This window comes from Cyanistes caeruleus, chromosome 12 (genome assembly GCF_971803275.1).
Source record: "Cyanistes caeruleus chromosome 12, bCyaCae1.hap1.1, whole genome shotgun sequence".
Classification (NCBI taxonomy): Eukaryota; Metazoa; Chordata; class Aves; order Passeriformes; family Paridae; genus Cyanistes; species Cyanistes caeruleus.
Window position 1 is genome coordinate 4,277,466 of NC_141712.1, and position 20,672 is coordinate 4,298,137.

A 20,672-nucleotide genomic window follows, 5' to 3' on the forward strand; every position below is an offset into this window, starting at 1 on the left:
TTTTTCTTCAGCTGGTAGTCACAGTAGGGTCAGTCGTAGTCGTATCTACAGTCAACAGCCTGTAGTAAACGAAATCGTCATGCCAGACAGACATGCAGAATTAGGGAGCAGTTCATTTGCAAGACTGAGTAAAAAGACAGTCTTTTAATGCATCATTCAATTATTCGATGTGCCTTTGTGTAAAACCAGAAATATTTCCCAGTTAGCATCTTTGTTCTCCTGTTGGAGAAGTGAATTAAATAATAATTGGGGGAAAAAAGCTCTGTAGCAGAAATAGCAGGACCTTAGTCTGTTTCACTGCATAAAAAAGTAACATCTACCAAAGGTGATGGACTTTATTATGGCATAGTATTTTCTGATGTCTGGAGAGAGAACAAGAAGTGATGAGCACCAACTCAAACACAGGCAATTCAACTTAAACATAATAATAAAATACTGTGAGGTGGTTCAGCACTGGACCAGGTGGGAGGTACATGAGACATGAGTGGACAGGACACCAAGCAATCCTCCTGTGATTGATCCAGCTTTGAGCAGGAACTTGAACTAGACAATCTCCAGAGCTCCCTTCCAACCTCCACCATTATATGGTTTCCTTCACAGTGCTTTTGTAGGAACTCTGGTCCCATTTTTTATGAGCTGGTATTTAATGTTATACCATTAAAAAAAAGAATTTCTGTGCTTGCTGATGAAAAAATGTATGAGTTTTTGAGGTGTTTTTAATTAAGGTTGAACCTTTGGCTGCAAGACTTAGTGGTAGGTGGTTTTTTTTCCATCTCATATGGCTATGACCTGAGGATTGACAAACTCTAGAAGAAAGGAACTAATATTGTTAGTCTGAAGCAGCATTCAGATATTTTGAAAAAAGTTATTTTCTAGTCCAGTTTTTCTTGTATATATATATAGGAAATAGATGAATAAGTTAAAATTCTGGTTTTGCAAATTGTGATATAGTGGATAGAAAACACATTCATGGGTCTTGTGTAAATTACATTTCTAACATTCAAGAGCAGCTGTTCATAAATGTTAAATGAACTTGCCAGCTTTACATGGTGTTCTGACTTTAAGGGAACTGAAATGCCATTTCAAGTCTTCTGTTTACATTAATTGCATGTAATTGTTCTTCCTTTTTGTATTATTTTGCATTGTGAGTTTTGTGCACATTCAGTTCTGTGTTTTTTTTCATTGTGATCCTTAAAGTCATTGTCAACTAATTTTATTTTAAATCATTTAGAAACATATAGCTCATGGCCTGGTCCCTGCTGCTACCATAGCTCCTAAACCTGCAGTTCCCCGCACCCCTCCCCCTCGTAGTCCAAACCCTTCTCCAGAAAGGCCAAGGTATGTTTTGATTATTTTTTTTTAAATATTTTTTCTAAATTTTTTTGTTGTTTTGTCGAGTATTGTAGCATACTAGAAAAGCCTGATTAGAAGAATTGCATGTCATTACAATACTTACACAAGTTTTCATAAAATACTTAAAAACTTAAATTTTTAAGGGGGGTAGTTTCCCACTCTGAACTTTTTTCCCCACCCCTAAGCTTGGTAAATATTCAGGACAGTAACTGTTATGAACATGTGACTTACCTGAGTCAATTAAAGACAAATGAGCTATTTAAAGTTAGCATAATTTTTAATTTGGCTGCTACAGCAGACTGTAGGAGTGCAGCACTAGTAATGTGAGTCAGAAAATACTAGCTCATTAGAAAAACATAAATTAAACCTTGCTTCCAGGAACTTTAAAAACTGTCATGTAATAAAACCACGCTGGATTGGGAAAATATAAATTATTTTTCTTTTAGGTTGTGGTTTCTTACAGATTTTATTCTATGTTTTCTCTGTGTTTAGTTAAATTATGGTTGTTTGCCATGGTCTTTCTAGTGTCTGTAACATTCCTGCTTAATTCTAGTTAATTTCTTCTTCCTTTTTGGCCTCAAGTTCTCAGCATTTCACTGCTTTAATCTTAGTCACTAGTTACTTTTCCTTTTCATCATACCCTTCTCTGTACTCCACAGCATCACACAAGTGGGTGCTTTTGTTTGCTTGTCCTGGTTTGCAGTGTGCCAACCTTTATTAACAACTTCAGAGTCATCAGAAAAGGTTTAGAGTAGGGAATAATGGAGACAAGGTAGCAGGACATGGAAGACCTCTTCAACACAACACTAGGTAGTATTGTGGCTAAAGTGAATGCTAAATACTGTGAATTATTGATGTGAATTTTGGGGAAGTAACTCAGTATATTCCATGACTTTCATGCATGTGATTTGGGAAAACCAATAGATACTGTACCTTACTCTTGGATAGCTGCATTACAATATCTTCTCCCATTTTGTGCTTTACTTTGGGAGGTAATAGTTTATAACCAGTCCCATAGCATTCAGTGGTATTTATGCTTATTAACTGTGACCATTTTGCTTTGATTAAATAGCGAAGACATTTTGCAAAGGAAAAGATACAAAATGTGGAGCACAGAGAAAGCATCAGTATTGCTTTATTGGTTTATTCTGTTTTCTTCCAGGTCTGCTCTAGCAGCAGCGATCCTTACAACAACACTAACAGGGCGCACTGTTGCTATTCCTCAGCCTCAGCAGCGATCGCTTTCTGAAAGTGATGCCACCTACTTGGAACAAGAATGTTTTGAACCGTATGCAACAGTCACAGAGCTCAGAATAGGGTAGTGTATACTTTCTGGTTTGATATCTTAAATTAGAAATGGAATCTCTCAAACAGTGACAGCAAACTCCTGCTGTTTACAGTTACTTAATTTTTCTTAGCACATCATAAATTCAGGCTGAAGTATCTAACAATCATTATTCCATTTCTTCCATTTCACATACCATCTTAAGAGAGGCAGATTTGGATTGTACAACAGTCCTAAGTAAAATCATATACTACTTCTGTCAAATGATGATCAATTTTACAGAATGTGATGAGCTGAGAAACTGAATTACATGTAAGATATTTACTTTGTGCTAAAATTATTATTTCAAACTGTCTTTTTGGTAAAATTAGGAACCTTCTATCTCTAATCTGTCATTTTAAGGTAATGAGGAAAAGGTAGCGTTAATTGTTTTAGAGTATACACATAGACTATGTCTTGGAGATGGTTTATTATCCCATACCATTTGTGGGGTTTTTGGTCTGCTTTGCTTAGCAGTGCCCAGGGTGGCTGCTGTCCCCGCCCCATGCTCCCTGGCTGTGGACAGGCTGTCGCAGGCTGTCCGGGACTGTGGCAGTGAACGGGAACCGAGGCGGGGTTTGCGGAGCGAGTTTGGGGCGAGAGGCAGCCCTTCCCTTTGGGTGTGGGCTGTTCCACCGGACACACGCAGCCGGGATCTCTGACCAGGGATCCTGCTGTTTCTGAGGGCTTTGCCTGCTTCTTTTTTGTTTGTTTTTTCTTGCTTTGGCACTGTGACTGAGCTTGCCGGCTTGGCTTCTTTGGCTGCTGCTCTGTCGGGCAGCCCGGGGCCGGTGGTGGCCGGCCGGCCCGGGGAAGCCCCGCTTGCCGCCGGGCGCTGTCCCAGCCGCGGGCCCGCGGACCAGCGAGCGCCGCTGGGAGAGCCCGGGGAGCCTCTGTCTCTGCCTGGGGGCCGGGCTGCTGCTGCCCAGCCTCCGCCGCAGCGCCCCGCTGCTGCTCCGCCGCTGTTTGCTGCACTGGAGCTGCTTTGCCCCTCGCTTTCAGGAGGCAAAAAGTTCAGCTGCACAGCTTCTGCTGCCTCTTGCTTGCTGCCCCGCTGGAGCCGTTCCGATTTGCTGCTTCGGAGGTTTCCTGCTACAGCTCCCTTCAGAGGGGCACCGGCACTGGCTGCCCGTGAGTTTGGGAAGGAGAAAGCGCCTTCTCCATCCGTTTCCCGGGCCGCGGCCGCCGTGTCCGCCTGAGGGCGGCGGGCAGGCCGGGGCGGCAGCGCCCCCTGCAGCCGCACGGGAGTCACAGCCCCGCGGGGCCGCTGCCCGCCGCAGCCGCGCCCAGCCGACAGCCGCCGCCCACGGGAGGCCTGCTGCTGCGTGTCTTGGGCGGCGAAGGTTCCACCATTTCAATATTTAGCATTTGTTCACGTGTTTTTTTCCGTTTCTTTGTCTTGCGGGCATCTTTATATTTTTCGTTAATAAAGAGGGGTTTTTCACTTTCACCCCTTGGTGTCTGTTTCTCTCATTGGCAGACACCCCTTGGTGTCTGTTTGTCTTTCTCTTTGAGGGAAATGCTCATTCCAGAGCATTTTTGCTCCTGAAATTTGTCTCGAAAGTGAGACAACTACATTGCTTGTTTACAGCTAAGCTTAGATGTCTGTCTGTCTCTTTGGACTTGTCTATATTGTAAGACTGATGGTTCTACTTTACTAGTGTTGGGGGTTTTTTTTCAGCAGCACTGAAACAGACATTAAATTGCTTTTTGCAGATCTAACTGGGAACTTGATGGTTGTGACAGATCTCCTCTGCAGTCCCTGGAAATATCAGGCAATTATGGTGGAGATGAGGACATGGACACAGATCTTTCAGGTGCTGATAAAGAGTCAGAGTCCAGCTGTCAGAGTAGTGAGAAAAGGGAAGGAAGCTTTAGCACCAATGCTATTTATGCTGTTCCCTGCAAAAGTAAGCAGGTAAGATTTTTAAATGCATTAGTTCCTTTACCATGTTTTAATATATTAATGCATGTTAATATTTCAAATGCTTTGTATTCCCTTCTGACTCTTCAGATATGTATTCAATATTTATTTCACATACTAGTTTTTGTGATTCGTTTACTCTTACATGAGTAAGGTAGGTTTGTTGATTGTCACAGAGTCTTTCTCTCTGGTTATTAGGAGCACACTGGTATTGTGTATAATTATTATGTATCATTTAGTCTTGTGAAATGTCCAGTAATTTATATTGAGAACAGTACTTACACAGTAGATGGTTTGTTAGAAGCACTAGTAATTTTACTGATAAATGGTGAAAGCTTAATTAATGGTTTGTTATTGTGCTAATGAGCACAGACCTATATAGAAATGGGGAGATTCAGAATCAAACAAAATAAATTAACCTTTTATTGAAGACCAGGGAATTTTTCTATGCTATGATTTTAAATTGTCTCAATTAGCAATGAAGTTAATATTCCTAAGGCACATTTAAAGTTAAATGAAAAACGACACAAAAGTTTAACAAGCAGGAAGAAGTACCTGAGTAGGAAAAAGGCAATGAAAGATCTCTTTAAAAATGCCTTTTCAAAAAAATCTACCACTAGTAGAGTAGAGCCATCAGTCTTAGAATATATGTTACAAATCTCAAAATGTGAAAGAATCCAAAAAACACCCAAAGTGAAGAGACAGTAGCAGGTAAGAGGAAGAAACAGGAAGGAAAAAACAAAAAAAGAGAATGAGTAGAATATGACACTGGTGTGTGATCAATGGGAAAACCAGCAAGGATAATGTTAGAAATTGTTCATGAATCCCTCACAGCTGTGATATAGTAGATAAATGATTGATGCTCATGATTATGTACACCACAGCAAACAAGCAAATAGAGAATAATTTCATGGACTCTTGTAACCAAATAAGGTGACAGAGAATACTTGCCCTGTGAACTAAACATTTCATACTTGCTAACCTCCTGTTGATCATTGTAAGGCTAATATTTTATTTACATGGGGCCCTTAACAACAACACAAAAAAAAAAAAACCCTAAGAAAACAACAACAAGAGAAGAAGCAAATCTTATCATTTATTATCTTAAAATGTGAGTGAACAATTCTGAACGTGGCTGGGATGTTAATACACTGTGTCATACAGATATCAAAGTACATGGGCAATTTTAACAGTGATCCCATGATTTAGAGAGGTTTGTCTTATTTTTACATAGGAAGAGTTTCCACCATCTCCTGTTCCTAATGCTGACGAGAAAGAGGTTTCTTCCCATGAAACTGAGTGTCAGGTGGTGGTGGATAAGTCAAGTGTGCAAATAGAAGGTAAGTAAACTTATTTAAGTCAAAATGCCATGCCTTTCAACACCATTTTATTTTTTTTTAAATAAAATAAATGTAATGCTATATTGTAATATTCCTTTTTTAAAAGGAAACTTAAAGAAATGCTACTAAATACTTCACAATTTCTAATAGTTGCAGAAAGTTAAAAACCTGCATAAAGAGGAAAGATTGGTCTGTATTCACTGTGGAACAAACTGTCAGCCACTGTAAAATGAGGGAGTGGGGAGGAAGGTTTTGTGAACTCTTGTCTTGTAAAGTACAGTCATAGAACTTGTTTTTTGCTATCCCATTAGCTGAAGATTTTGTAGAATGCTTTCTGGTGAGAAGAAGTGACAGGAATGAACAGAAGTGAACAGAAGCCTTTAAGGCCCTTATTCTGTAAGGTTTTTCTGTAGCACTTTGTAGCTAGAGGGTAGGAAAGAGGAAGCAAAAACGAGTCAATTTTGGAAAAATTGTGTCTTCCTAAATCTTATTCATGTCAAGTCCCAGCATTTTTTCAGTTTTATATCAGTGGAGTAATTTGAAAAGTTTTATAGAGAGCAATATTAATAAAAAATGGTTGTTGTGATAAAACTATTTGGGAAGCAAAGGCATTAAAGTGAAAAAAATATAGAAGATATATATATATATATAAATATATATATGTATATATATATATATGCATGCATACTGTTTCTAATCCCTCTTGTACATATAAGTGCTGCAGGTTTTGAAAGCTGTCAGAATTACACTTGTTTGGCTCAGAGATGCAGCACACTATCCAGTGTGAGGTAAAGTGAGGTCTCACATCAGTGTCCTGACACACCATGAAAGAGTTAGTGGCAAATTAATGATCTAATCTAATTAGATTAGTGGTTTGGGAAGGACTTTCATACATTATTTGCATGTATAATATGTGTGCACAGATATCCTTAGGAACCCTTATAGTTTATGGACTTAAAATAATTTTTGTTCTAATTGACTGAAAGATCTGTTTTTCTTTAACAGAAGACCAAAATCTGGGCTTGAATTTAAAGGTAAGATTTACATAAAGGTTGATTTATGATACATTTTGGAAAATAGGGTGTCATAAAAAGCTGATAAGTTTGCAGTCACTTAAAAGAAAACACATTTTGCCACTGTGGAATCTTTCTCTTTTGGAATACAAGAATGGCTAATCATTCCTATAGGAAAAATGTAACTATATAGATAAATGGGCCATACAAAAGTTGTTGGGTTTTTGTTTTTGTTTTTTTTATAGTATGTTGTCTGTTATCCCTTGTGAAAGAAAGAAACTGAGAATTAGAGAGAGCTCATACTGTTAATTTTCAAATTCTGAGCCCGACTTTACTCCATTTTTCTATAGTTTTCTATTTGAGCTGATCTGACTGCTTTCATAAGCTTGAAAAAAAATAACCAAAAATTTAGTTTTTTAGATCAACTTGCTAGATTGCTAGTTCTTTGCTAGAAGATTGTTTATGAAAATGGTCAGTTCTTCCATTATTATCATAACTTTTTTCTACAAGTTCTTAACCATATATCTTTTTCTTTGAAATTGTTCATGAGTTTTATCTCATTTAGTCATTGGTGTCACTCAGTATCATCAATGTGTTAAATTACATTACAGTGTATCCTTACAAAATTTCACTGCTGTTTCATATAAACCTGGAGAAAGTCTCTATATCACCTTCACCTTAAGTAAACACATTAGCACAAAGGACACTGTAATTCTTCCTGGTGAAAGAACCTTCTGAAAATGTACAAATACTTTGTTTTTTTTCCAGCAAAACAAGAACAAAGTTCTTTGACTTTGAAAAACATTTTCCATTTTAATTGATTTGCTGATACCCAGTTAGAGACTGACATAATTGACTTGTCTAAAGTCTCACTCTATACAAACTAACAAGTGAGAGGAATACTCTTCCTGTTTCCTTCAAGGAGCTTCGTGTTTATGTAACTTTCATGTCAGCTGTAAAAAGAACAGTTTTGAGAACATTTCTGACTACTAAAGATAATAGTGAGTTTCAGGTGCTCACAAGTGACTGATGGCAGTGATAATTGACAAAATGATGTCTAGATGAGTAGATGATAAGTTGTATATTATCACCAGCGAATCCAGCCTTCAATTTTGTTGATATGAAAGAAACTCCTTCAAAAGTTTTATTTCTTAAGTTCTCCAGCAGTGATGCTGTTAAAGCAAATTGTTTCATTTTTTATTTCTCTGCTAGGAAGAAAAATTAATAGCTGAAAATCTGATACATGACAAACCTCCACCATCCCCAGGTACTTTGGATTATTCTATGACTTTGCTACACATTTTCCTTTTATTAATATGCATATGTATATGAAAACACATTTTCCTGCCTATATTCTCTAAGCCTAATTTGCATGTGTGAAAGTATTTTTCCTGTGCAGGAGATGAGAAAGTGCTCTGTGATGTGTATAAAAACAGTAGTTTCAGGCTTTTTAGGTTAGGTGGTTTAGACTTGGTTTTATTTTCCACTGTGAGTGATTTTTGAGGTCTAAAGTAAATGAAACATTGTGAAATGATGTAATGAAATTAGTCACATTGGACCTCTCCAATACATTAAGTTCAATGTACACTAGAAGATGTCACCATTATTAAGTATCCTATTGCTACTGAAATGGTAAACACAGAGTCATGAGATACATGGTCTGCCATCAGCTTATTTGTGTGTTTCTGGATCCACCTGACACCTCAGGCACAGTACTGAGCTCTGTGTGTCTCATGACAGGATATGTGCCTATTATGAGTTTATGGGGTTTTGTGTATGTCCAAGTGTCTTATGCCTTTTCACAGGAATTTAACAGTGGACACAATTGCCTGAGATATTACTAAATGCATGAAGTTGTTACACATCATCAGTACAGGAGATAGCTCTGTATTGGGTTTCATATATATCCTATTCTGAGGAACTGCTGAGTTTTATCAATGTCTGTGTGCTATTAGATTGTCCTGGTAAGGTTAAAATCTCTGCCTTCATTTCAGCTATTTACTCATTACAGATGGAAAGGAAAACCTGGAGTGAGATACATTATTATTGGTGCAACAATATATCCACAGTTTAGCAGACAATCTGAAAGGTTACTTTTGTAAGAATTGTTCAGTAACTTCTATTCAGTAACACTGAAGCTATTCAGTGGGAAGGAATGTAAATCTTTCATTGCATGGGTGATTAAAATTTGTAGGGATCAAAAATACTGACTAGTCCATGCAGGGCACAAGCACTTTCCTAATTGCAGTGGGCATTTACTTTTACCTCTCCAGTCACTGATGTTTGGGAGAGAGATCTGCTCACACTGCCTTTTCCATTAAAAGAAGGAAGTTTCTAATGTCTGAGAGAAAAGATGGGAACTTACAGCCACTCCACAGCTCTCTTTCCAAATCCACTTTTTTTGTTCTTTCTGGTCTTATCTTTTGGGAGCCATGAGCTGATTTAGATATTTTAAAGTATGACTCATATATAATGTTAATATTAGAAAAAAAAGATTGTCATTTGCTGAAACTTCTATCCCAGTCTGGATACCATGTAAATAAATACTTTGTTCTGTGGCATTATAGATGTGTCTGCTCGGGCAAGGCAAGTATGGGAAAATATAAGCAAAGAAAAGTTCAGAGAACTAAAACAAGAAAACTGGTCTCTGAACAAGGCATACCAAGCTATGGTCCAGCAATTTGAGGGAACAAAACAGCACATAGAAGAACAGCAATTAAAGCTGAAACAACTAGAAAAAGAAAACAGAAGACTTAAAGAAGCTGCAGAGAACTCACATAGAGAAGGTGGGAGAAACATATAAGCTATTCTGTAGTTATCTTGTTTAGATTTTTCTGGTTTCCGACAACCTTTTCGTCTAGCAGTAGGTTTCAAGTCATTGATTTAGGCAAGTATGCAAGCAGAAGTAGTTTCCAAACAGAATATTCTACATTTGTAGAAGTTTTGTCAAGGAATAAGTACATGATAAGAAAAAAAAAAATTTACTTAGTGTTTGAAATATAATAGACCTTTTGCTTTTTCATGAGATTTTTCCATAACAGTATTTTGAGATAAGTTATTGGTTATTATTCTAGCTAATTTATTTTTTTCATTATAATTAACAAATTGTTGTGAACATTTCTTGAATTTTAATGGAACTTTCTTGTTGGATATTTGTTTTAATAGGGGAGGCAACAGAATTACTTACTCTCAGACAACAAGCACAGGAACTGGTAGATGAAAATGATGCTTTGAGAGCTATGGTCCATCGTTTAAATGTAGAATTAAGTCGCTATCAAACTAAATTCAGGTCATTGTCCCAAGAAGAGGTGAGAATCTTGGTTATCAAGGCAGTTTCTACTGAAATGTCCCATTGTCTGTTATTTAATCTTTGAATTTTTATAACTGTTTTCTCCAGATTTGCCATAAAATCTGCAGATTGCACAGACTTTTTCTGAAATTTAAAATAATTCAAAATAATCATTTATCATTAAGTCTAATATTAAGAAGTCAGTATCATATTGTGTCACTAAGATACTGAGCTTTCTCTTTTATTTGGTATGTGTTACATATGCAAGTATACAAGTACATATACAAGTAATAAAAGCATAAACTTGTTTGGGGTGATAATTGTGACTATAGTGGAAAATTGCTGGTGCTTCAAAAAGCAAGAAGTAATGTCAGTATCTTTTAAAATATCTGCTCTAGAATCTAAAGCTGAAAAGCTTGCCCATGAAAGGACCACAACCACCATGGCTGGTAAGTCAGATAATATTTTCACTGAACTGTACATTCCTCTCTAAGTAAAGCAGTAGAATTTCTTTACTGCAATCAAAAGTATTCAGATATTACTCTGCTGAACTATCAAATACTAACAGAATATTATAAACATTTCTTTTGTTGCAGAAAAATATTTATGGCAGAACTTTGTCACGAATGTGTGCAGTTCCAGTTGAGCTGGAAGTAGCAGTAAGCTACAAACTGCACACAGTCACCAACTTTGAACTATTGAAAAGTATTGTTATGCTGAGAATCATAAATGCCATCTTCACTTTAGATTTGTCTAGCATATAGTTTGCTTTCAAGGTCTACTGCTTAATTGTTAACCTTAATTGTTAATCTTTTGCTGTTACTCTTTTTAGGATTGTACTGAAAGAAAACAGGATATTTCTGATTGTATGAATGGTCATGGATCCATGGATCTATGAATTTCTGACAAGGGGAAGGCAAATAGTCTGTGAAAGAGAATGCATTTGTAACATGTAAAACAATTTATGTGTGGAATACTAATCAGATCTTACATTTTCCTTCCTCACTCTTACTGAGAACCGTACAGAATGGGGACAGCTCCTGCTCTGGCTTTTTAGCCAAAAGAGACAATAATCACATACATATATATTTAGTCTTTAAAGATGCAGATTTGAGAGTGTAAAAATTCCTTTCCCACTTGTTTATGAATCTGGAATAATTTTTTTTGCAGTAGCATTCACTATATGTTTGAATCTTGTTTGGTGTTCATTTGCATCCATATTCTGCTGTGTTACATATAGTGATAAGTTAAAGCTGCTTTTTAGAAGAAAGATGCAAGTAAAGCATGCAGTCTTTTCCTTTCCAAAGCTTGCTCCTAACACAGCACTATGAAATGTTTCTGCAGCATTGTTCTGCATATGGTGGTCTGCATGCTTGTTTAAGTTCTGCACTTTAGTTTACAAGTCATATATGAAACCCCTTTAACAGCTTTTGAAATGAATAATCTGTAGCCAAAGTAAAATATACAGATGGAATTATGTCTTGTAATTAATTTACATGTGTTTATTTTTTAATTTTCTTCTAAGTTGGATACAAAGTATTTGTCACCTCTTCTGTTGGCATATGAAGATAGAATAAGAGAAAAGGAAGCTTTTATTCTTGAACATGAGGCAAGTTGCCATTTAGAAAAAATACACACTAAAGCAGAAATAGATTACTGAATTTTTTAAAGGGATTTACCAGTGCTGTTGTCTGCCTAAAATTGAAAGTGACTTTGTTCTACTTTTCCATGCATAGTTATTGTGCTGCCTTATCCTACTTGGCTTGCTTGTTTTTGTCAGCCTGTTCACATTTAGGAGCATGCACTACACTGAGATATGTAAGATGTGCTCTGAAAATAGAGCAAACCAGAAACTAGTGAGTGGTAGAAAGAATTTGTGACTGTCACTCATAATGGGAACTAAGTGCTCTGTATAGCTCTTCTTGCAGCTGCTTGTGGGTTTTGTGGTAGAAGAATACTTCCAAAAGATGGGTACTCTTTTTGCTTTTTAGAAGTATTTTTTGTCACTGAATCTTTGAAAAATAGCTATTTGCTTCTGAGTACAACTTTACTAGGTTTTAAAAATAAATGTATTTCCATCAAAAAATTAAGCCATAAAATAAGCAGAAAACAGCAAGGGGTTTTATATTACTGTAAATTCACTGTGTTGTCTTACCATATTCAAATCCATGTCACTTCTACTGAAAATGGATAGTATCATCCAGTAATTTCCTGAGTTCAGCTTTTTAAACTTAATAAGGGTCTACAACTTGCAAAAATGTGCTTTAATATCAGTATTGTTTTTAATAAAATATTACTAGATTAATGAAACAATTCAGAAATCAAATATGCACACCTGAATTATAGATGAATAGTGAGAAAATACTCTGTTACAAGAACTAGAAGGCACCTAAGCATGTGTACTTATAAAAATTTTTCTTGATGTAAAAATTAAAGCAAAACAATTATAAAGAATTTTATATGGAATCCTTTGACTTCCAGGAGGATATGAAGAATTTTAAAGCACGAGTTGAAGAGTTGGTGAAGGAGAATGCAGATCTGCATGAGCAATTAAATAACTTCACTACTCCTACAGAGTGGCAAGTTATATTACTAGAAATTAATTTAAAAGTTAAAAAAATAATTTTTATTTCATGCAAACTTTTAAAATTCCAGATCTTAAAGAAATTTCTTTTTGTTCTCAAACATTGTTTTTCTGAAGAATTAATGGTGTTGTGATTATCATGTTGAAAGAATGCTGATCTGCAATGCCTGGAATAATTTTGGAGTAAAGATGAAATATGAATGTGGAGTTTTGCACTGGAAGCCCATGTAATTCTGTCCTAGATACTGCAGTTCACATACTTTTACAGTATGCCAATGACATCAGTTTCCCACTAATAAGAAATAGCATTAAAATGTGACATTAGAAGAATTTGATGTTCTTGAGAAGTGAAACAATGTAAACTAAATGAAGTTAAGTAGTTGTTGGAGGTTAGGATTTTTCCTAGTTTTTTTCTTTTTTATCTCTTATGGAATTTTCTCCTCTTTGTGGCCTCAGAGATGGGAATGATGGTACTTGGGAGACAAAAATTGTGGCTGGGAGGAGGAGGAGGAGGAAGAAGGGTGCAGCTGAGTGCAGTCTCTCGGCTGGGGGGTTTTCCTTGGATGGCAATCCCTGTAGAGTATATTCAGGTACAGAGAACCAAAGCTGAAAAGGTTTGTGGTGTAGCCAAGGAAATGGAGAGCCTCATTTATTTGGAGCTTAGGCAGATTGGCCTTTCTCACAGAACAGAGGCTGGAAAAGGACAGTGTTGCTCTCTGTATGTGCAGCAGGAACAGGAGACATGGCACACACAAGAAATTCTTATGCTGTGTTTATGGTACTCAAGATAGTGTTGAACAACAGCTGGGTATTCATTCACCATAAACAAACTGAAAGTGGAAAATGGAAGATAATTCCTAACCAGTGTGACAGGTTTTGGAACAGCATCCCCTATGAGTAAAATTTTTCCTGCACCCATGACACAGGTAGTAGTTGCATGCAGAGGCTCAGATGACACAGTGTCTACATGAGGAGGACTTTGGAAGAGACAGCATGCATCATAATCTTAAGTCTTTCTGCAGATTCACCCAGTGGCACAGGCCTACTTTCAATGAGGCAGAAATATGGGTGTTAGTGTCTGTCTAGATTTGGTTACCTCAGGTCCTGATACTGCTTTCAATAAGGATTTTTAATCTGTTTCTTTAAGGAGATTCAAGTATGATTTTGTAAGTTTACACTGTTGAAAATCAGCTGTGTTTATTCTTTGGACATAATATTTGAGTTATATTTTATTTACAAACCATTTATCACTGCAGGGAGTTGCTGCAAACTCAGGCCAAGCTGGTCTTGGAAGAGAATGGATTGTTGATGGAGCAACTCAAAATTCAACAAGCTAAAGCAAAAGATAGTCACAGACAGCATGTTCAAGAAGGTAAAAGTGCTTGAGTTGCTAGTCATCTGAACTACACTAAAGATGGTACTACAGGCTTCAATTTTTGTAGGGTTTTTTGTTTGTTTTCTGTTGTCAGCTTTTGTTTTGGCAAGCTTGGCAGAACCGTGGTTTTGCTTGACTGGGGGGTTTTTTGCAATTTCATAATATGCCTAAAAAAGTGTCCTTGAATGTAGGTCATGTTAATAGGAGATCAAGCTCTGGATGTCAACTGATACTGAAAAGAAATGTCATTATCACCTATTGACACTAAAAAAATACTCCATTTTGATTTACTTCTGAAAAAGTGAGAACTGTTAAACAGCAATACAGTCACTTGCATAGTTGAAGAGCATTTTAAACTGAACCACAATTTTTCAGAGTAAAATGACATTCCAATGAGCTTACAGCCCTGAAAAGAAGTACTCTTGAAGTTTCTGCACTTTTCCAAAACAAGTTGCTTGAGACAGCAAAAAATCAAGTCCAAACTGTTAAAACATAAACTGACAATTCCTCTGTTACATAATGTTGTAAACAACTAGGAATTAAGGTATTCATGATTTTGTTGAAGTTTCACTAGTGGTTGAATTAGTTCTGCTGTACACAGTTGACTTTTTTTTCCCTCCTTCCAAAAGTTTCAAAGTTGACCAAACAAATAGTAGTCTTAGAAGATAAGAAACAGAGTCAAGAGGAAGAAATAACCGAGTACCAGAAGCAGCTAAAAGCTTTGTGTTCTACATGTGAAGAGCTGAAAGCCAAATTGGATAGCAGAATAACAGCAGAGGAGCACTTGGCTTTGGTGAATGATTTAAAAAGGTATGAGCTTACATATGGTGCACAGAGAAATCTTGGTGCAAATGCACATGACCAGAGCACGTGGCATTCTGTAGGTAGGAGGCCACTGGTAATCCAGGAAGGTAACTACCAAAGCACAGCAAAGAAAGGGAAAGAAGTATTTAAAAAATACTGTATTAGCTTTTAGATATCTTTAAAATTACAAAAGGAAATCTCAGTTCTAGAAACATTGGTAGAAGTGTTTTTACCATGAAGGTACCTACTGCTAATTATACTATTTTAAATAGCAGAAGAGGAGGCATTAAAAATACCATCTTTGTCAAATCTACTTAGTTCTATCAATACTGTATATAAAACATTCTCATTCTTTGGAACATGTCTAAAGAATCCTGAATTTCTGAACTAGAAGTTCTGAGTTTCTTCAGTTGTTACAACATGAAGGTTGCATGAAACAGCACAACTCAAAAGTGCTGCTGTGCAGCATAATCTGCAGAGTAATGTTTCTGTGAAGATATTCCATAAATTCCTATGCTTTCAACCCTTTGGATAGTGCAGGTTCCTGTTTCATAGTACAGTGCCATCCTGAGAAGCCCTCAGACATTTTGGCATTGAAAGTAATTTCTTTGAAAAATAGAAGCACTAAGGGATTACATCTGTACTGCATAGTATTATAATTGAAATAAAGTGCAGTCAGAAGGAATTACTTGAATAATTTAGTCATGATTTTGATTTGAGATTGTAATACCTCTCTGATGTCACTAGTGAACACTGAGCACTCTCTGCATCTTATTTCATAACTTCAACATGGGTAGCTTCCTGTAACTTACCATTTTAGTGATGCTGATCTATACATGATAGCTGTTCTACACTGTTGGTTTTTGCAGCTCTTTACAACAGGAGCAGGAGAAAAAGCACTGTGAGGTGGAAGCTGCAAAGGGAAAGATAGCATCACTGCAAACTGAAAACAAGAAATTGCTCTTAGAGAAAAATAACTTAATGGCTGACAAGAAGATCCTGGAAACTGAGATGCAAGTAACTGAAAAGACAAACAGGTATTATCACATTATCATTTTCTTGTACAGAAATACTTCTATTTCTAAAAACAACAGAAATATCTGTAAAAATATTATCTGACTTCGCATAATGTGTATTTTCTACCTACTGCAAAAAAAACATTTCCTAAACATATCTTTGTCATTTCTCGAGGCCTGATTGTCAACCAGGTTTTGCTGACATTTGTATGCTCACTTTTCTGTGTCTATGTGCAAGTTAGGAATATATCTTTAATTTAGTAGCTGGCTATAGCAATGAATCATCAGGTGTACTCATCTGACAGTAAGATGAGTAGACAATACACTATTTGCAGTTAGATAACAGTAAGAGTTATTCTGTTTGCAGATCTTCTCATGCACCAGGCTGCTTAGAGATGAGTTCACAATAGTTTTAAAAGACAATATTATTGTTCCATATCTTAAGAAATACAAGCCTGTAGCCATTGCACAAACTGTTCTTTTGAATCATTGTTACTGTTGTTATTCAGATAACATATTGTAATGAAAAAACAGCCCCCCAAAAATGGAACATGATATTTTGCATTGCAAATATTCTGAGCCAGTGCATTTTTAACAGCATGTATGATTGTTTGAGACTTGAATATGTTGATTTGCACATGTGATACAAGTTCTTTACGGCCATTACTAATTCCCAATCCAAAGATTTTCCTCCTTCTTTTATAGACGATTAAAGAAGAAAATAGGTCTTCTGCAAGTACAGCTGGAGGAAGCAATGGAAAAAGAAGTCACAGCCCATCACTATCTAACAAACCTCATTGGGCTGGTGGAGAAGATAGCTAAGGAACGTGATCATCTTGTATTTTTGGTAATTACCTTTAAATAATTAATATGACTTAATTGATATTTCACACAGTTATCATACTACTGGCTCGTTACTATTAATCTGAATTATCAAAGAATAAAGCTGCAATTCCAGTTGAGGATTTAGCTCTATTTAAGTGTACTTTAGCAAATAGGATAGGAGCAGTGAAATATTTTTTCCTAGAGGAGTAATTAAAAGCAACTACTCTTATTTCTGGAGGTAATATAATTAAACCTTAATTCATACGAGCATTAGGGTCTGCAGTAGCACATATAAAGTGCAAAAGATTTTTTTAACCTAGTTTTAGAAGTTGATGTTGAGCTACCTGTATTTAAAAATAGCACACAATCATAAAATTTTAATATTTGGTTTTGAGTCTAAGGGTGGATAGTTATCCTTGAAGTGATCTGTATGGACCTTCTGCTGTGGATGCATATGCATTTTATTGCTCTTACTGGTTAGCAGTCATTTTGACAGGCTGATTGAGAGTTTTGGAACACCTTCTGTTTAGTGCAAGTTCCTGACTTGGAGGTTTCTGGGCTTTTTGTAAGCTCATTTTGTTTCTTTTACAAGATACTGGGCACAATTGTGATTTTTCCTATTCATACTCTTGTCTTCAAATTGAATATGAAATAATTTCACAAAACTTTGTTAAAATAAAGCTTCTTTTACTTGTTGTTTGGGTAGTAGACATAGGTTGTCATCAGCAGTGGATAAAAAGACAGAGCAGTTAATTACTAATTCTAGAAGAAGAACTATGGTGACACAACTCTTGTCCACTACACACTGGACTTCAGGACTGTGAAACTGGGCACAGTAAATGTCTCCTAGAAACTGGGGGAACTGATTCTTAGATCTTAATCTCTGGGATATCTACTTCTAAATATTAAGTATACCATATTAATATCCCTGCCTGAACCCCTACTAATTTCAAGGGCTTGTTTGAGAGCACATTGCTAAATGTGACCCAAAGGATGAATCTCATGCATAAAAATGGGATCCCTACATATACATACGTGTGTAGAAAAAGCCACAGAATTGGTTGGGTTTACAGTATGTTTCATTTCAGAATTATACTGCTTCACAGTATTCACAGTTGAACTGTCAGTTGACAAATTATTAATGAGCCATTACGAGAATAATTTCCAGGACTCTTTGTCCATGTTGGTTCTTCAGACTGTTGGGAGTTTAAAATGGAATTGCTGTGTCTCCCTCAGTGTATGCATTTTGTCTGCCCTGACAAACAGAATGTCACATGTAGCTTTGTATACTGCATGGTTCCAGGCCAGATGTTTGGAAAATGAGAATCATGGTGTTCTCAAGAAAATTATAGAAGGCAGCCTACGCTTAGGAAGATTGGAAGAAAAAGTTAAGGTAAGCAGTGTTTCTAAGCTGAATATCCATCGTGAAATGTTTTTAATGAGAAGAGTAGTTAATCTGTGTCAGTGCTTTTATGAAAGACTTATGTATGGATTATCTTCAAAAGTTTTGAAAAAACAGAATAGATCATCATAATTCTCACTAGTGTCTTCTTCCGTTGTATTTGTGCATTGCATATCTGCAGTGATCATCACATTTACAGCATTACCTGGAGAATTATGACTAATTGTAATACTATTTAAAGATTATTTGTATTTAATTTTTTTGCTCTATATTGTAACCCAAGTATTCTGTCCTCTACTTTTTTGAGGTTGTACCACTCCTTCAGCTTGAATTCCATTACAATTAGATCTGGAAGAGTGAAAAGCATTATCTCAAGTGTACAGTTGCCATCAAGTTTCTTTCTTGTGACTACAGGCTGAGAAACTCAGAATATTCAAATATCCAGCCTAGTTAGAGAATACATTATAAGTTATCTTTACAACTCTCTAAACAAATAAAAAGCACATTATGTAATTGCAATACGACAATGGAATAAGTTTGAAACATTTATGTTTCAGCATCTGGTGCTACCATGATTGTTTTTACTGTAATCTTAAAAAAAAAGAAAGGAGATAGATACCTGGTATATTGGTTTCTATATCTAGAAAGTGATGTATAATAGTACATTCAAAAGCTGGTTTATATTAAGTCAAGTTTGTTCAGTCTATCCTTAAGCAGAAAGTTTCCATATTATACTTTGCCACTGCTATTTCTGCATCAAATGACACAAATGTGCACAAATCTATTAATGGAGACCATCTCCTTCTGCACTTTCGTTGTAAGGATTGACATAGAAATTAGCAACAAAGAAAAGAAATGAAATTGTAAGTGTAAAGAGAGAGCAGTAAGCTGAAAAATAGCTTGAATTTGTAAGGAACCCTTCATAAAATACCTGAATGCACAAAACACTACTGTAAAAGATTTACCTAATTATACTTACACAGTCATAAAATATTTTCAGCTTTTTTCACCATCATTCATGTCTAGCTCCCCTACTAAGACAGTGGCTTGTATTCTGGTTAAATGTGAATCTTCTGCAATCTAATAGATCTGTGATTACTGTGAGGGATAGAGAAGAGGTTGTCATAAAATTAAGAATATATACATGCAGTGAATTTTAAGTGCAAAACCAAATAAATCTTTACCCACCCTTAATGGAAATTATAAAAAAGCCATAAAAGATCCACTCATAAAAGTGGATCTGGTCTTCTCATACATAGTTCTCCCTTTTAATTAACTCTTTTGGAGAAAGTAAATTAAGAAAATTCTATGGTTTTTGTTTTTCTTTGAGAAATCTTAAATTAAGATTTGGTAGATCTATGAATTAAGACAAAAATCTTTAAAGCTAAACAACAGGTTATTGCTAAAATAAAACCCCAAACTATGTCCATAATTGTATACATTACTTTATGACATATCTTCAACTGTTTATGCTAAAGTAATATAGCAAATTAAAAGTGATTGTTTTTATAAATACCCATTTTTAGTTTGGGATTTGGCAATTACTGTAAACAAACTTTATAAATTCATTCACTGTGCAAAACATTTTGTAGATTACCAGTATAGCCACATGAAATTTAGAGAGTAATAGAGCAGTATCAAATAAGTTGAATATAAAATAAATCATTTTTGTGCAGGAACTTTGTTAAGGAAGCAAAACTTACTTTGGCATTTGAGTTCTGAAAACATTTTTAAGTTCATTTCTACTTTTATGTACTTATGCCAGATACTTTTTTCAGGCAGACTGAATAATGAAAAATATTAAAGGTTACTTAAAAACTGTTCATCAGTTGGCCTCTCCAGTCCTCTTCAGTCCTCTTCAGTACCAGCACCTGCATCCATGATCATTCCTTATCCTGCTTACTGTGTGCGTGGGATGCCATGGCCTTGGGCATACCCTATCCAGCTCTAGAGGAAAATATTATGACTTACAGCTATATGTTAACATCATCTTCCTGAAATCTATCATCTACACCAGTCTGTTTGCTACTTGCTTCACTTCAGAGAGCATTGATAGGTTATCTTGAACAATTCAAAGGTAGCAGCCTGCTGTGAAAGATCTGTAAGTGCCAGCAGCTGCATGTGTCAGTGTGCCCAGAACCATCCCAGCCTCCCCAGGCTGCATTTTACACAGACTTAATTATAATCCATCCATAGAGGCAAGATCAGAACTCATACCTGGTTTCAGACTATAATCATATGGCAAAAAAGGTGCACTTGTGTCCTCTGATTTTGCAACCGTTCTGCACATGGGACTCAGGTTCAGTTGGCAAAGGTAGAGCTGGAGTGCAGAGCCAACAGAGGCAGCTGTGGGGTATGGAGGAGCCAGAGGCCTGAAGCATCTCAGGCAGAGTGCAGCTGAAAACACAAACCTCAGCTTAAAA

The 20,672-nt window shown here is 36.2% G+C and overlaps 1 protein-coding gene across 6 annotated transcripts in view; it reads left to right on the forward strand.

The window, feature by feature from the left end:
* The window catches only part of CEP89 (centrosomal protein 89), a 30,345-nt gene that overhangs the window by 759 nt on the left and 8,914 nt on the right, over window positions 1–20,672 (forward strand). For 3 of the 6 annotated variants that reach the window (XM_086847824.1, XM_086847825.1, XM_086847822.1), the window contains exons 2-17: window positions 1,232–1,338; window positions 2,516–2,671; window positions 4,394–4,595; window positions 5,836–5,941; window positions 6,947–6,975; window positions 8,167–8,221; window positions 9,522–9,740; window positions 10,120–10,262; window positions 10,642–10,692; window positions 11,769–11,852; window positions 12,725–12,822; window positions 14,084–14,199; window positions 14,832–15,012; window positions 15,876–16,043; window positions 16,728–16,869; window positions 18,151–18,240. In XM_086847824.1, coding sequence (XP_086703950.1) covers window positions 1,232–1,338; window positions 2,516–2,671; window positions 4,394–4,595; window positions 5,836–5,941; window positions 6,947–6,975; window positions 8,167–8,221; window positions 9,522–9,740; window positions 10,120–10,262; window positions 10,642–10,692; window positions 11,769–11,852; window positions 12,725–12,822; window positions 14,084–14,199; window positions 14,832–15,012; window positions 15,876–16,043; window positions 16,728–16,869; window positions 18,151–18,240 — 1,947 coding nt within the window. Of the gene's footprint in view, window positions 1–1,231; window positions 1,339–2,515; window positions 2,672–4,393; window positions 4,596–5,835; window positions 5,942–6,946; window positions 6,976–8,166; window positions 8,222–9,521; window positions 9,741–10,119; window positions 10,263–10,641; window positions 10,693–11,768; window positions 11,853–12,724; window positions 12,827–14,083; window positions 14,200–14,831; window positions 15,013–15,875; window positions 16,044–16,727; window positions 16,870–18,150; window positions 18,241–20,672 lie in introns of all 6 variants that reach the window. The other 3 variants (XM_086847823.1, XM_086847827.1, XM_086847826.1) reach the window with 3 other exon arrangements.